We start from the raw sequence: 14416 nt of genomic DNA, 5'->3' as shown, positions 1-14416 counted from the left end.
TTGACTGAGCACTTGAAATGTTTGTTTTAGCTATAAAGAATAATGTCACCTTTATGAAGATGACAGTAGTGAAGCAGGACAGAATGTGAGTTATGCCAAACTGCCTTTACCCAGGTACCATTGCTGAAAGGGAACAGTGCAGCAAAAGAAGCTGCTAAAAACTCTTGCCTTTATACTGGGCCACAAACATGCTCTGAAGGAAATGTTCATCTCTTTCTGCGGTATCCACATCCCACTTCATAGTAACTTGCAAACTGCTACAAGTGTGCATAGCAGTTTGGGAATCTGGAGCCGAGGCTGTAAAAGATGTTCAGGGCAAGAACCATTTCCTTGTTTGTGTTTGTACAATATCTATTACAGGTAGGTCTTAATCCATGAGGATTAGGTGTTCAGATACTGCAAATAATACATAATAATACATAATAATAACCTAGAAAGCATGCATTTCATTATTGAACAGTGAAGACTAGTTTGTAGGGAGAGAGCCTATTTCCTCTGCTCCAGCAAATGGTTTCATTTAGTCATTGAGCCTTGCTGTACAAGTGATGGAAGCAGAACTATGTTTTTATTCTGAACAATCTGAGAGTATGTATTACCATTTCACTGCCTCTTGAACTGGAGTCCGCTGTGGTGCCATTCAGCAAACATTCTGTACCAATACATATATACAACTATAGATTTAAATGGGAAAAGCTGGAAAATGGAGGGCAAGTTTAAGTTCAAACTGCAGAATATTATCAATAGCCAAGCTGTATTTGATCCAGGGCAGCAGGATAAACAAGTGCATTACATGATATGGGATAAAAGAACAAACTGGAATGTCATAACATATTAGCAGTTCTGCTAAGCATTTCCCTGTTTAGTAGATATGTTTGGAACTGAAACAACTGGAATTTTTAATTTTTTTTTCTTAATTTTTTTTTTATTTAATTAGAATGGTCAGCTGGAGTGTGTTCAGTGGATGGTGAGCGAAACAGAAGCTATTGCAGAATTAAGTTGCTCAAAAGATCACCCAAGCCTTATTCATTATGCAGGTTTCTATGGTCAGGTATGGCTTTCATTTACTTTTTCAAAGAGATTGATTGAGATGTTCATACAAGAATTTCAATTTAAAATATCTTTATAGCCAAATAAGCATTTTGTAGCTCTTAAATACAGATGTTCTTAATTAGTTCAAATATAGAAAGATCATTTCCCATTTAATCTGTGGGTTTTTTCAGTATTTTCCCTCTTAAATCATGTTTTTGAAGCAGAAAAATCACTATTTTTGTTGCTAAAGCTATTTTTTTTCTCTTGGTAAAGAGAGAACAAGCAGAATGTATTTACTCATCTTAAGAAAATTAGCTTTTTCTTTCCTGTACAAGTGAGGTTGTCTTATTCAATACCATACAACTATTGTCACATCTTTCTGCTTTTAATTGGTTCTGTCCAAGCATGGATTTACTGGAGGGGGAGGGAAAGAGAGGAGGCAGATGTGGAGGGCTACGGAGCTGGAAACTCCTCCCCTTCTCCTGGTGCTTCCTGAGACAACATGGACACCCTCATTCATAAGCTGTGCAAAGACCTCCATTCCCTCTCCTCCTCCCACCTATTGTGCATGTGTTACTGTTGCAAATTAGGACCCTGCTGAAGATACTGATTGATTCTGCCCTGCTTTCTGTGACAAGTTTGGTCTGTGAACCTGTGAACACTGAGTATAAGGAAGCTGAGAGTCTAGTCAGAATTGGGTTTGAGAAAGCAGTGTTTGCTACTGGGAAGAAAGTTTTGAAGAGAAAGCTTGTGAATTTACATTCACGGTTGGACTCAATGATCTTAAGGGTCTTTTCCACCCTAAATGATTCTGTGATTCTATGTCTCTATTTCACAGAATCATAGAATCACACAATCATATAGGTTGGAAAAGATCTTTAAGATCATTGAGTCCAACCGTAAACCTAACACTACCAAGACCACCACTACACCATGTCCCTAAGCACCTCATCCAAATGTCTTTTAAATACCTCCAGGGATGGCGACTCAACCACTACCCTGGGCAGCCTGTTCCAATGCTTGACCACCCTTTCAGTGAAGTAAAATTTCCTAATATCCAGTCTAAACCTCCCCTGGCGCAACTTGAGGCCATTTCCTCTTGTCCTATCACTTGTTACCTGGGAGAAGAGACCGACCCCCACCTCGCTACAACCTCCTTTCAGGTAGTTCTACAGAGCAATAAGGTCTCCCCTCAGCCTCCTTTTCTCCAGGCTAAACAACCCCAGTTCCCTCAGCCGCTCCTCATAAGACTTCTGCTCTAGACCCTTCACCAGCTTTGTTGCCCTTCTCTGGACACACTCCAGCACCTCAATGTCTCTCTTGTAGTGAGGGGCCCAAAACCGAACACAGTATTTGAGGTGCGGCCTCACCAGTGCCGAGTACAGGGGCACAATCACTTCCCTAGTCCTGCTGGCCACACTATTTCTGCTACAAGCCAGGATGCCATTGGCTTTCTTGGCCACCTGGGCACACTGCCAGCTCATATTCAGCTGGCTGTCAACCAACACCCCCAGGTCCTTTTCTGCCAGGCAGCTTTCCAGCCGCTCTTCCCCAAGCCTGTAGTGTTGCATGGGGTTGCTGTGGCCCAAGTGCAGGACCTTGCACTTGGCCTTGTTAAACCTCATACAATTGACCTCAGCCCATTGATTCAGCCTGTCCATGTCCCTCTGCAGAGCCTTCCTACCCTCAAGCAGATCAACACTCCCGCACAACTTGGTGTCATCTGCAAACTTACTGAGGGTGCACTCGATCCCTTCGTCCAGATCATTGATAAAGATATTAAACAGGACTGGCCCCAACACAGAGCCCTGGGGAACACCGCTTGTGACCGGCCGCCAACTGGAGTAAACTCCATTCACCACCACTCTTTGGGCCCGGCCATCCAGCCAGTTCTTTACCCAGCAAAGAGTACACCTGTCCAAGCCATGAGCAGCCAGTTTCTCCAGGAGAATGCTGTGGGAAACTGTGTCAAAGGCTTTACTGAAGTCTAGATAGACAACATCCACAGCTTTTCCCTCATCCACTAGGCGGGTCACCTTGTCAACAGAAGGAGATCAGGTTAGTCAAGCAGGACCTGCCTTTCCTGAACCCATGCTGGCTGGGCTTGATCCCTTGGATATCCTCTACATGCCGTGTGATGGCACTCAGGATGATCTGCTCCATCAGCTTTCCTGGTACCGAGGTCAGGCTGACAGGCCTGTAGTTCCCTGGGTCCTCCTTCCGGCCCTTCTTGAAGATGGGCGTCACATTAGCTAATCTCCAGTCAACTGGGACCTCCCCAGTTAGCCAGGACTGCTGGTAAATGATGGAAAGGGGCTTGGTGAGCACATCTGCCAGTTCCTTCAGTACTCTCGGGTGGATCTCATCAGGCCCCATAGACTTGTGAGTGTCTAAGTGGTGCAGCAGGTCACTAACCATTTCCCCCTGGATTATGGGAGCTCCATTCTGGTCCCCATCCCTATCTTGCGACTCAGGGGGCTGGGTACCCAGAGAACAATTGGCCCTGCTATTAAAGACTGAGGCAAAGAAGGCATTAAGTACCTCAGCCTTTCCCTCATCCTTGGTCACTGTGTTCCCTCCCCTGTCTACTAGGGGCTGGAGATTCTCCTTAGCTCTCCTTTTGCTGCTAATGTATTTGAAGAAGTATTTTTTGTTGTCTTTTACAGCAGCAGCCAGATGGAGCTCTAGCTCAGCTTTGGCCCTTCTAATTTTCTCCCTGCACAGCCTTGCTACACCTTTGTAGTCCTCCTGAGTTGCCTGCCCCTTCTTCCAGAGGTCATAGACTCTCCACTTTTTCCTGAGTTCGAGCCAGAGCTCTCTAGTCAGCCAGGCTGGTCTTCTTCCCCGCCGGCTCGTCTTTCGGCACCTGGGGACAGCCTGGTCTTGTGCCTTTAGGACTTCCTCCTTAAAGAATGTCCAGCCTTCCCGGATTCCTTTGCCCTTTAGGGCTGCCTCCCAGGGGACTCTGTTGACCAGTCTCCTAAACAGGCCAAAGTCTGCCCTCCAGAAGTCTAAGGTGGCAGTTCTGCTGACCGCCCTCGCTGCTTCTCCACGTATCAGAAACTCTATCATTTCATGATCACTCTGCCCAAGACAGCCTCCAACCATCACATGGCTCACAAGTCCTTCTCTGTTCGTGAACAAGAGGTCCAGCGGGGCACCTTCCCTAGTTGCCTCACTCACCAGCTGTGTCAGGAAGTTATCTGCCACACACTCCAGGAACCTCCTAGACTGTTTCCTCTCTGCTGTGTTGTATTTCCAGCAGACATCCGGTAGGTTGAAGTCCCCCACAAGAACAAGGGCTAGCGATCATTTCAGTTAGCTTAATTTTGTCCTCATCTCCAAAGATGTTAACACAAACTAAATGCAGTGAAGCTTTGATTTTTTCAGTGGAGCTATGCTGTCTATTGCCAGGAGCAGATCTGGCACACTTTATCTAGATTCTTTTCAGAGCAGGAGAGAAGCTTCACCAGTTAAGAAACAGCAGCTACAATCAGCCACCCGTGAAATTTTAAAAGGTGATATAAAAATTGCTGCCTGATTTTCATAGTTAGCTGAATGCCAAAGAAATGTCACCTGTAATGTCAATTATCCTTTTTTTTATTATCTACAGATATCTTGCAAACTTGAAAGAATGTTGAGGCTGAAAGGAAGCCAGACTATCTTACCCAACTGTGTTAAGAAGAAAAAAATGTTGAAAAATTCAGATACGTAGTTGGCACTATCCTAGAAGCTTTAATTTATTTTACCATTACTTACACAAAATATAGCCTGTGTAAACAGTGCTCTTGGCAGAATTGCAAGAGTAATATTTTTTACAGGAAAGACCTGTTACTGAATCATTTTCTAACAGTCAGCCCATCCATTGTTTCCCCAAGTACTGGGCATACACGCCATATTTTTCTTCAATAAATATCATTTAGAATGGGCAGCAAAAGGGAGTTTATATCAAAGCTCCTATGTTAAAGGTGGTCAAACCACAATCATGGCCAGACTCCAAATACAGCTCAACAGTAGTATATAGTTCTTCATCCCTTTCTCATCTGCTCTTGTCCTATGAGAGAGGGACCACATAAGCTCATGTGATGGGAGAGGAGAAAGGCTTAATGCCAGTCTGTAGCCTGTTCTGCATACCTCCTAGCAAGGGCCTCTTTAAGTTTGGGGTTGTGCAAGAAGCAACTCCTGTTCCGGGACTCCCATGCCAAGCAAAGGTTTTTGGTGTATGGCATATCACAGACCAGCTGTGTCTGGCACAGGTATTATGCCATAGGAAGGAGATGGTGCTGCAATCCTATGTGCCTTAGTAGGTCCTGACTAAGAGCTTCACAGAGCTGTAGTTTTTCCAGCACAGATGCTGCAGTAGCAAGGAATGCACAGGTAAGAGGTAGAGGGTGGGGAATGCTGAGTGTTTGTTACGTCTGGAGCTCCAGAGTCTAGAGCTTCAGGGGAACCAGAGCTACAGCATGACTGAGGTCTTAGGAGGGGTTGTATGTGCCACTTGCTGGGAACCACAATGGGGAGGAGCATGAGACATTCAGGCACACAAATGCCTAACAACGCACTTCTTTGCACATCAGGATGTTTGCCTTCCCCTGTCTAATGTCATTTTTGCAGGGATAATTTGTGTCTTCTTCACTCACCCAATAGTTTTCTATTCAGAAAACCTAATTTCTGCTGGGAAGGGATACTGGGAAGGGCAGCTAATTTAGTGAATATCAAGTAATGGGCCTAGGATTAGCTATACAATCAGTGCTCTTCACCATGCTAATCCTTCTATTTGTAGTCCAGTTAATCAGTCTGACAAAGTTAAAAGAATGAAAGCAAGGGCTTAAAACAGGAATTATTGGACAGTATTAGTAACAGGTGATGCTACCAGCATTCCTCTAGTACATTTAGATTTTCATTATTTCTTACCTATTGTGACTTCTCTTTCCCCCTCCTCCTAGGAAAAAATCCTTCTGTGGCTTCTTCAGTTTATGCAAGAACAAGGGATTTCACTGGATGAAGCTGACCAGGATGGAAATACTGCTGTTCACATAGCTGCTCAACGTGGCTATCTGGGATGCATACAGGTAGAGTACTAAGTACAGCTACATCAGAGACCTACTTTCAATCAAACCTGAATGGTAACAACCCTTAAAATGAATATAGAAGGTAGGAAAAATAAGTGATACTTTAAAATATACTAGAAGGAAGAGCTTTAAACCAGTAGGACTCCAACTGAAATACCAAAAGCTCAATTTTTTAAATTCTATTCCCATTTATGCTGTTGTAAGCCTAAAGAAACTGTTGTATTGCAAGAAGAAAACATTATTATATTGTTTATACATAAGCAACTGTGTATGTTTTTATGTTATGAAAGGACAGCCAGAGTAGATACGCCTACTCTGATAACAACCTTCTTACTATTCTGACATTTTCTTTCTGTTTATTTTTTCCAATACAGAGTTGTACCTCTCCAATTTAGAGGAAGTCTAACGTATAAAGTTTGTTCCCCGTTAAAAGATTTCCACCTGAGCAATCCATCCTTTCCAGACTTGTAATCTTTCGATATATTTACACTAAACAATACAGTGTGACGATAATTTCTACCTAATTCTTAAAGAATTAGCTTGGCCACTGAGAGCAAAATAGTTCTGTTGTACAGAACTGCTGAGGCTAACATAGCTACAGTGCTTTTGGGAGTCAGATCTGAATCAGCTAGTTTGGGAACCTCTTTACAGTACCAGTGTTCAATGTAGACATACCAAAAAAAAGCTGAAGGATTGAACTGGATGGCTAGGTCAAGCATCTCTACTTTGCACTGAATTGTACAACATTTATACCCTTTGTCCATCACAGTCACTAGAATCATTAGTCACAGAAATACATTTCAATTTTTGGTGTTTTCATCACTTTGAGTGAAAGCTGTTTGGAGAACAAATAATGAAAATTCTTTCAGGAGGTTACAGAAAGATATTTCAGAAACAAATTTGTCATTAGAGAAGAACAGAGAAAAAAGTATATAATCACATGGCAGAAAGCCAAGACTAGAAGCTGACAAATATTTCAGTATCTTTTTTTTAAAGACAATAGGGGGAAACCAAGCAAGTAGAAAGCAATGAGACTTCCTTCAGCATCAAAATAATGGACTGAAAAAGTCATTATACAGATTTCTTTCTGCAAAAACAAAGTTATGCCTGTCCGACCTACTGGAGTTGTTGGAAAGTTTCTGCCATACCTTTTATATCCAAACATCCCTTGGTGTTGTGGTGTAGCCCCAGTCAGCAATTCAGTACCACACAGCTGCTCGCTCACCCTCCCCCCTCCCAGGGGGATGGGGAGAGAATCAAAGGGCAAAAGTAAGAAAACTCGTGGGTTGAGATAAGAACAGTTTAATAACTGGAACAAAAACAAAAAAATAATAATAAATTGTAATGAGAAGGAAAACAACAAGAGTGCGAGAGAGGAACAAAACCCAGGAAAAAAACAAGTGATACAACCGCTCACCACCCACCGACCGATGCCCAGCCAGTCCCCAAGCAGCAATCGCTACCCCCTGGCAAACTCCCCCCAGTTTATATACTGAGCATGACATCATATGGTATGGAATAGCCCTTTGGCCAGTTTGGGTCAACTATCTTGGCTGTGCCTCCTCCCAGCTTCTTCTGCACCTGGCAGAGCATGGGAAGCTGAAAAGTCCTTGACTAGTGTAAACATTACTTAGCAACAACTAAAACATCAGTGTGTTATCAATATTATTCTCATACTAAAATCCAAAACACAGTACTATACCAGCAACTAGGAAGAAAATTAACTCTATCCCAGCCAAAACCAGGACAGTATCCACCCCTTATTCTACACCATCTACGTGATGCCCAGGTCCTATACTTTCCAATACATCCCAATTAATCACCACCGTTTTTCCTGTCTTTTAATATGTACACACAGATATCATTCCCTTGGTCTATGGGCCATCCTTCTAAAATGTCCGTTGAGTTCATTTAGTCCATGACTTGGGGTTCCATCTGTCATAACAGTCCTTCAGGGCAGGAGAGATGGTGTATGGTGTTGGATTGTTGAATGCTGAAGCCAGTTCTGGTTCCATCACTGCTGCACTTTGCTTGGTTTCATCAAAGTTCATTCTTCATTAATCTGGGTGATTCTCACTGAAATACCATTGATATGGTGTATAGCACCCATAAAAGTGTTGACATGCAGTATTATATAGCAGTTAACATCATACCATTTAGTTCATTGGCTATTCTCACCCAAAATCAAATCCCCTTGAGGTACACATCAGACTTCCCCATCTTTTCGCATTACCCACCAAGTACACCCAGGTCCTTGAGCAAAAGCAATCCCACGAATGGGCTTGCCTTTGCCTGAGGCAGGAATAACCCAGACTGTCTTCCCCAGCATATTTTTTAGCTGCACCACAGGGACTTTATCCCCCTCCACAGTGCATAAAACTTTTGATTGGGCAGGGCCAGCTCGATTGGCAGATCCCCTAGTGTTAACTAACCAGGTGGCCTTTGCTAAATGTGTATCCCAATGTTTGAATGTCCCACCACCCATTGCTCTCAGTGTAGTCTTTAACAGCCCATTGTATCGTTCGATTTTCCCAGAGGCTGGTGCATGATAGGGGATGTGATATACCCACTCAATGCCATGCTCCACCCCCACAGGGCATTTGCTACCATCCATGAATCAGTATAGAGATAGAGCACTGGCCTCTTTTCTCGTTCAGCAATGTCTAAAGCCAGCTGGATGGCCTTTACTTCTGCAAATTGGTTCGATTCCACCATCTCCTTCAGCAGTTTCTACCACTTGTCATATAGGACTCCATACAGCAGCTTTCCATCTCTGATGCTTTCCCACAATACAACAGGACCCATCAGTGAACAGGGCATATTGCTTCTCATTTTCTCATCAGCTGAGATGCTGGTCTGTACAGGTGGAAAGTAGGACCTGTCCTCTTTGAGTTGCTGGACCTTCCAGGACAGTTTCTCCACAGCTGAGACGAGGGAGGAAGAGATACTTGCTTTGTATTCCCGGAGCTGGCTAGCCACTTCATCCACTGTCTTTCCAGTTTAGTATTGGCAAGGAGTTGGCACATGACGCTGGTGCGTTCCGTACCAACTTCCGCCACATGGGTTGTGTGCACCTGACTTTGTCTGGGTGTTTGGGTAACTGCTCATTGTCCAGGTCACCATTGTTGTGGTTTAGCCCCAGTCGGCAATTAAGTACCGCACAGCCGCTCGCTCACCCTCCCCCGCTGGTGGGACGGGGAAGAGAATTGGAAGAGCAAAAGTAAGAAAACTCGTGGCTTGAGATAAGAACAGTTTAATAATTGGAACAAAATAATACTACTACTACTAATAATAATTGTAATGAGAAGGAAAACAACAAGACAGCGAGAGAGGAACAAAACCCAGGAAAAAAAACAAGTGATGCATCTGCTCACCACTCGCCAACCAATGCCTAGCCCATCCCCGAGCAGCGATCGCTACCCCCCAGCCAACTCCCCCCCATTTATATACTGAGCGTGATGTCATATGGTATGGAATAGCCCTTTGGTCAGTTTGGATCAGCTATCTTGGCTGTGCCCCCTCCCAGTTTCTTGTGCACCTGGCAGAGCATGGGGAGCTGAAAAGTCCTTGAGTAGTGTAAACATTACTTCGCAACAGCCAAAACATCAGTGTGTTATCAATATTATTCTCATACTAAAATCCAAAACACAGCACTATACCAGCTACTAGGAAGAAAATTAGCTCTATCCCAGCTGAAACGAGTACACTTGGCTAAGGAATCAGGACATTGAGACTTCTATGCTGAGTGTTTTAAACCCTGGGATTTTTGCTGTGGTAGGAAATCAAGAGCTAAACCACAAAAGGAGTCAGCAAATATTGTAGCAAGGACATTCCTAAAATCAGTTTCTAAAGGTGTGTTGCAATGCATTGAAGTGCAGAGTCTCCAGAATAGCAGACATCAGACTTTGTAAGCAATTATAGCTCAGCACCATCCTCTGTAAACTCGCTAGTAATGTGTTAGTGCTGCCCTGGGCCTTGATCTTATCTAGCATAGATGCCTTCTGAATCGCATGTGCTTGTGTCTCCTTTTCTAGGGCTACCATGTACAAAGTTAGCACAATGTTCAGTCATGCATAGAAAGATTAATCTGAAAAAGTTTATTGTTGTAGCTGAAGAGAGGATCAATAGGTGCCCAAATGCAAGTGCTCTGTTTTCATTTGGTGGTCCTGATCAAAGTATGAATGGTATGTCATGCTATGCTATACAAACAAATTAACAGAAAATTAATAAAGTAGAACAGAGAAGGAAGAGGAAGGAAAAATACAGCATTTTTATAATCCTCCTAAAGGACAGCACACTATTCTGTGTTAGCTTTGCACCTGAGCAATAATTTTAGTGGTATGTGTTGCAAGTTCTGGCTGCATACAGGCTTGTCAGGGTGACTGATTTTTAAAAATGGTCATCTTTCTTAGACCAAAATTTTCAAACATAGTGTTTTGTATCCAGCAGTTCTTATTGTTAAACAAAAATTGCAGCAGAGATTTACACTTACAGCTGTCAGTGTTTCCTTTTGTATCTTTACAGACATTAGTTGAATATGGAGCAAACGTCACTATGCAAAACCATGTGGGAGAGAAACCCTCACAAAATGCTGAGCGACACGGGCACACTATGTGTTCCCGCTACTTAGTGGTTGTGGAGACGTGTATGTCATTGGCCTCTCAAGTTGTGAAGCTAACTAAGCAACTAAAGGAGTAAGTGTTTAATTCTTAATAGAAGGATCATTCTTAAAACAACACTCTTCCTTGTCTTCAGTTTATCAGCAGTGCCTGTTTTCTGCTTCCTGTATGTGATATTTGACAAGTTATATTTCTCCCTTATTTCTCCATGCTTTCTTATTCTCAACTATTTGCCCCTTCTCCTTTAGCAACTCAGTTTTTCAGGTGTTGTCTTGGTATCAGTTTACTGTGAATGCAAATGAAGGGAGTGGGAGTGGAAAAGGGTATGTGTGAAATATCCATATCTTTACATATATGTAAGCAGTCCTCTCCCTTTTCCCCTTGAACAGCTTGGGATCACATCATTCCTAATCATATTTTCTGTTCACATAGCATGCATTGATATACAGTGAGTGGCTCTTCCCAGTTATAGTACTGCATGTTGATGTTGGGAGGAATAATAGAAATAGTAGTTGGAAGGTTATTTTGGACTTGGAAGGTTCCCAAAGTCCACATTGGCTACTCAGGAAATATCCTATGTTCTGTTTTTTTCTTCATAGGAGCTGGCTTGAGTATTTTAGTATGCTTTTTAATAAATTATCTATAAAGAATCTGGTATTTTGAAACATGAAGTATGCAATTGCTTGCTTTTATTGTGGGTGCAGTTACTGTGACTAAGCATGTCAATTGCCTCATAAGATGAGACTCTCAGAAAACATCAGCACTAACTTAACTCTTGGTTCCCACTTAAGTACGTGATCAAGTGCTTGTTGACTACCACAGGCCATGAAAATAACTTTTGAAAATCCCATATTTAGTGGAGACCACATCATTTTATGCAAGCAGCATGTGGGCAATACAATTTTTAGTTGCAGACTGGATATCTTGAAAATAAAGGTAAAATGATCTGTTTATCGTTTATTCTCCCTTTTGGTATAAACAGGGATCTGGTTTGTACTGTATTTACAACAGAAAGAGTGTGCAGTAGCAGTCTGCTCTGTCATTACAGAATACCTTGCTGCATTTGAAGTATGCTTGTTTTTATGTTTGTACCTCTAAGCATTTATGTTATAAAGGCATTTTCTCTAAGTGGTATCTTCACTCTGCATTTACATTTATACTCTCACAAATGCAAAACAGTGAATTTAGAATTATCATAATTTTCACAATTTTCATAATTTTACAGTCTGACAGTGTTCACTTGATATTTCAAAATACCAGGTGTTTTGTAGTTAGTTCATTTGTTAAAAAAAACACACTAAAATATACAAATCATCTTCTATAAAGAAAAAAACAGAGCATAGGATATTTCCTGAGTAGCCTACATCAGTACCTCACTGAAAATTGTGGAGGAATTTTCATCAGGCCTTTAGGTCTTAATTTGATGTAATCAAATTACATCAGGCCTTAGCATGAGCTGGGTTAACCAAAATCTAAGCAGGAATTGAGTGAACAGTCACAAAAATGGATTGTAGATGAAGTGTCTAGTAATGTGACTTCAGGAAAGATAGGCAGGGCAAGCAAGGCGGAGGAGTAGCACTGTATGTAAAGGAGGGCTTGGACTGTACAGTGCTTGCAGTTGGGGACGACACAATTGAGAGCCTCTGGGTAAGGATTAGGGGAAAAGCTAATAAAGCGGATGTTGTTGTGGGAGTCTACTACAGATCACCCAGCCAGAATGATGACACTGATGAATTATTCTACAAGGAATTAAGGGAAATCTCTAGATCAGTTGCCCTTGTCCTGACGGGCGACTTCAACTTCCCAGACGTTAAATGGGACTATCATACAGCAGACAAGAACAGGTCCAGGAAATTCCCGAAGCATGTTGAAGATAACTTCTTGGTGCAGGTACTAAGGGAGCCAACTAGGAAAGGTGCCTTCCTAGATCTGTGGTTTGTAAACACAGAGGGACTCATGGGCGAAGTGGTGATTGGTGGCTGTCTTGGCCACAGTGATCATGAAATGGCTGAGTTTCAAATCATTGGGGATATAAGAAAAACTGCCAGAAGAGCTACTACCCTGGATATGGCGAGAGCAGGCTTTAGGCTGCTGAAGGAGCTAGTTAGTAAGGTCCCCTGGGAGTCTGCTTTTGAGGGTATTGGGGTATTGGGGCCCAGGTGTCTATGAGGTTGTTTTGAAAATGAGTCCCATTGTCTGACTCAATCCTTTCTGGTGTGCCACGTCACCATAGGACTTGCTTTTCAAGGCCCGGGATAGTGTTCCGGGCGGCGGCATGGGGCACAGGATATGTTTCCAGCCATCCGGTGGTTGCTTCCACCATTGTAAGCACATGGCGCTTGCCTTGGCGGGTTTGTGGGAGTGGGATATAATCGATCTGCCAGGCCTCCCCATATTTCTATTTCAGCCATCGTCCTCCATACCACAGAGGCTTTAACCGCTTGGCTTGTTTGATTGCAGCGCATGTTTCACATTCATGGATAACCTGTGCAATAGTGTCCATGGTCAAGTCCACCCCTCGATCACGAGCCCATCTATATGTTGCATCTCTTCCTTGATGGCCTGAGGTGTCATGGGCCCACCTAGCTATAAATAATTCACCCTTATGCTGCCAGTCCACATCCACCTGAGCCACTTCAATCTTAGCAGCCTGATCCACCTGCTGGTTGCTTTGATTTTATTCAGTGCCCAAATCTTGGGTACATGAGCATCTACGTGATGTACTTTTACAACCACATTCTCTACCCAGGCAGCAATATCTTGCCACAATGCTGCAGCCCAGAGGGGTTTGCCTCTGCACTGCCAATTGTTCTGCTTCCATTGCTGTTCTGCTTCCATTTGCCACTGTCGTGGTTTGACCCCATCTGGCAACTAAGCGCCACACAGCCGCTCACTCACTCCCCCCACAGTGGGATGGGGGAGAGAATCAGAAGAGTAAAAGTGAGAAAACTCGTGGGTTGAGATAAAGACAGTTTAATAGGGAAAGCAAAAGCCATGCACACAAGCAAAGCAAAAGAAGGAATCACTTCACTACTGCCCATCAGCAGACAGGTGTTCAGCCATCTCCAGGAAAGCAGGGCTCCATCACGCGTAACGGTTACTTGGGAAGACAAACGCCATCACTCTGAATATCCCCCCTTCTTTCTTCTTCCCCAGCTTTATATGCTGAGCATGATGTCATATGGTATGGAATAGCCCTTTGGTCAGTTAGGGTCAGCTGTCCCAGCTGTGCCCCCTCCCAACTTCTTCTACACCTGGCAGAGCATGGGAAGCTGAAAAGTCCTTGATTTAGTATAAGCACTGCTTAGCAACAACTAAAACATCTCTGTATTATCAACACTGCCTTCAGCACAAATCCAAAACATAGCCCCATACCAGCCACTATAAAGAAAATTAACTCTATCCCAGCCAAAACCAGCACATTCTCCACCCCTTATTCCATACCATTTATGTCACGCTCAGCTCTCACACTATCCAATACATTCTCATTAACCACCACTCCCCTTCCCATCCTTTGATATAATACACAGATATCATTCCCTTAGTCTATGGACCACCCCTGTGAAATGTCTGTAAAATTTCCATGAATGTCCACAAAATGTCCACTGAGTTCATTTAGTCCTTGACTTTGGGCTTCATCTCTTATGGTGGTCACTCAGGACAGGAGAGGTGGTGTGTTTCTTGGAGTTATTGGGC

The 14416-nt window shown here is 43.2% G+C and overlaps 1 protein-coding gene across 9 annotated transcripts in view; it reads left to right on the top strand.

Annotated features, from left to right (window-relative positions):
- LOC140650892 (synphilin-1-like) overlaps window positions 1–14416 on the top strand; it is a 127324-nt gene that overhangs the window by 87208 nt on the left and 25700 nt on the right. For all 9 annotated transcript variants that reach the window (XM_072859735.1, XM_072859734.1, XM_072859736.1 and 6 more), the window contains 3 exons: window positions 935–1048; window positions 5976–6101; window positions 10626–10795. In XM_072859735.1, the coding sequence (XP_072715836.1) occupies window positions 935–1048; window positions 5976–6101; window positions 10626–10795 (410 nt within the window). The remainder of the gene's footprint in view (window positions 1–934; window positions 1049–5975; window positions 6102–10625; window positions 10796–14416) is intronic.

Source organism: Ciconia boyciana, chromosome 4 (assembly GCF_034638445.1).
Source record: "Ciconia boyciana chromosome 4, ASM3463844v1, whole genome shotgun sequence".
In the NCBI taxonomy this organism is placed as follows: domain Eukaryota; kingdom Metazoa; phylum Chordata; class Aves; order Ciconiiformes; family Ciconiidae; genus Ciconia; species Ciconia boyciana.
The sequence above is the reverse complement of the archived record's forward strand: the minus strand, read 5'-3'. Positions and strand labels throughout refer to the sequence as shown.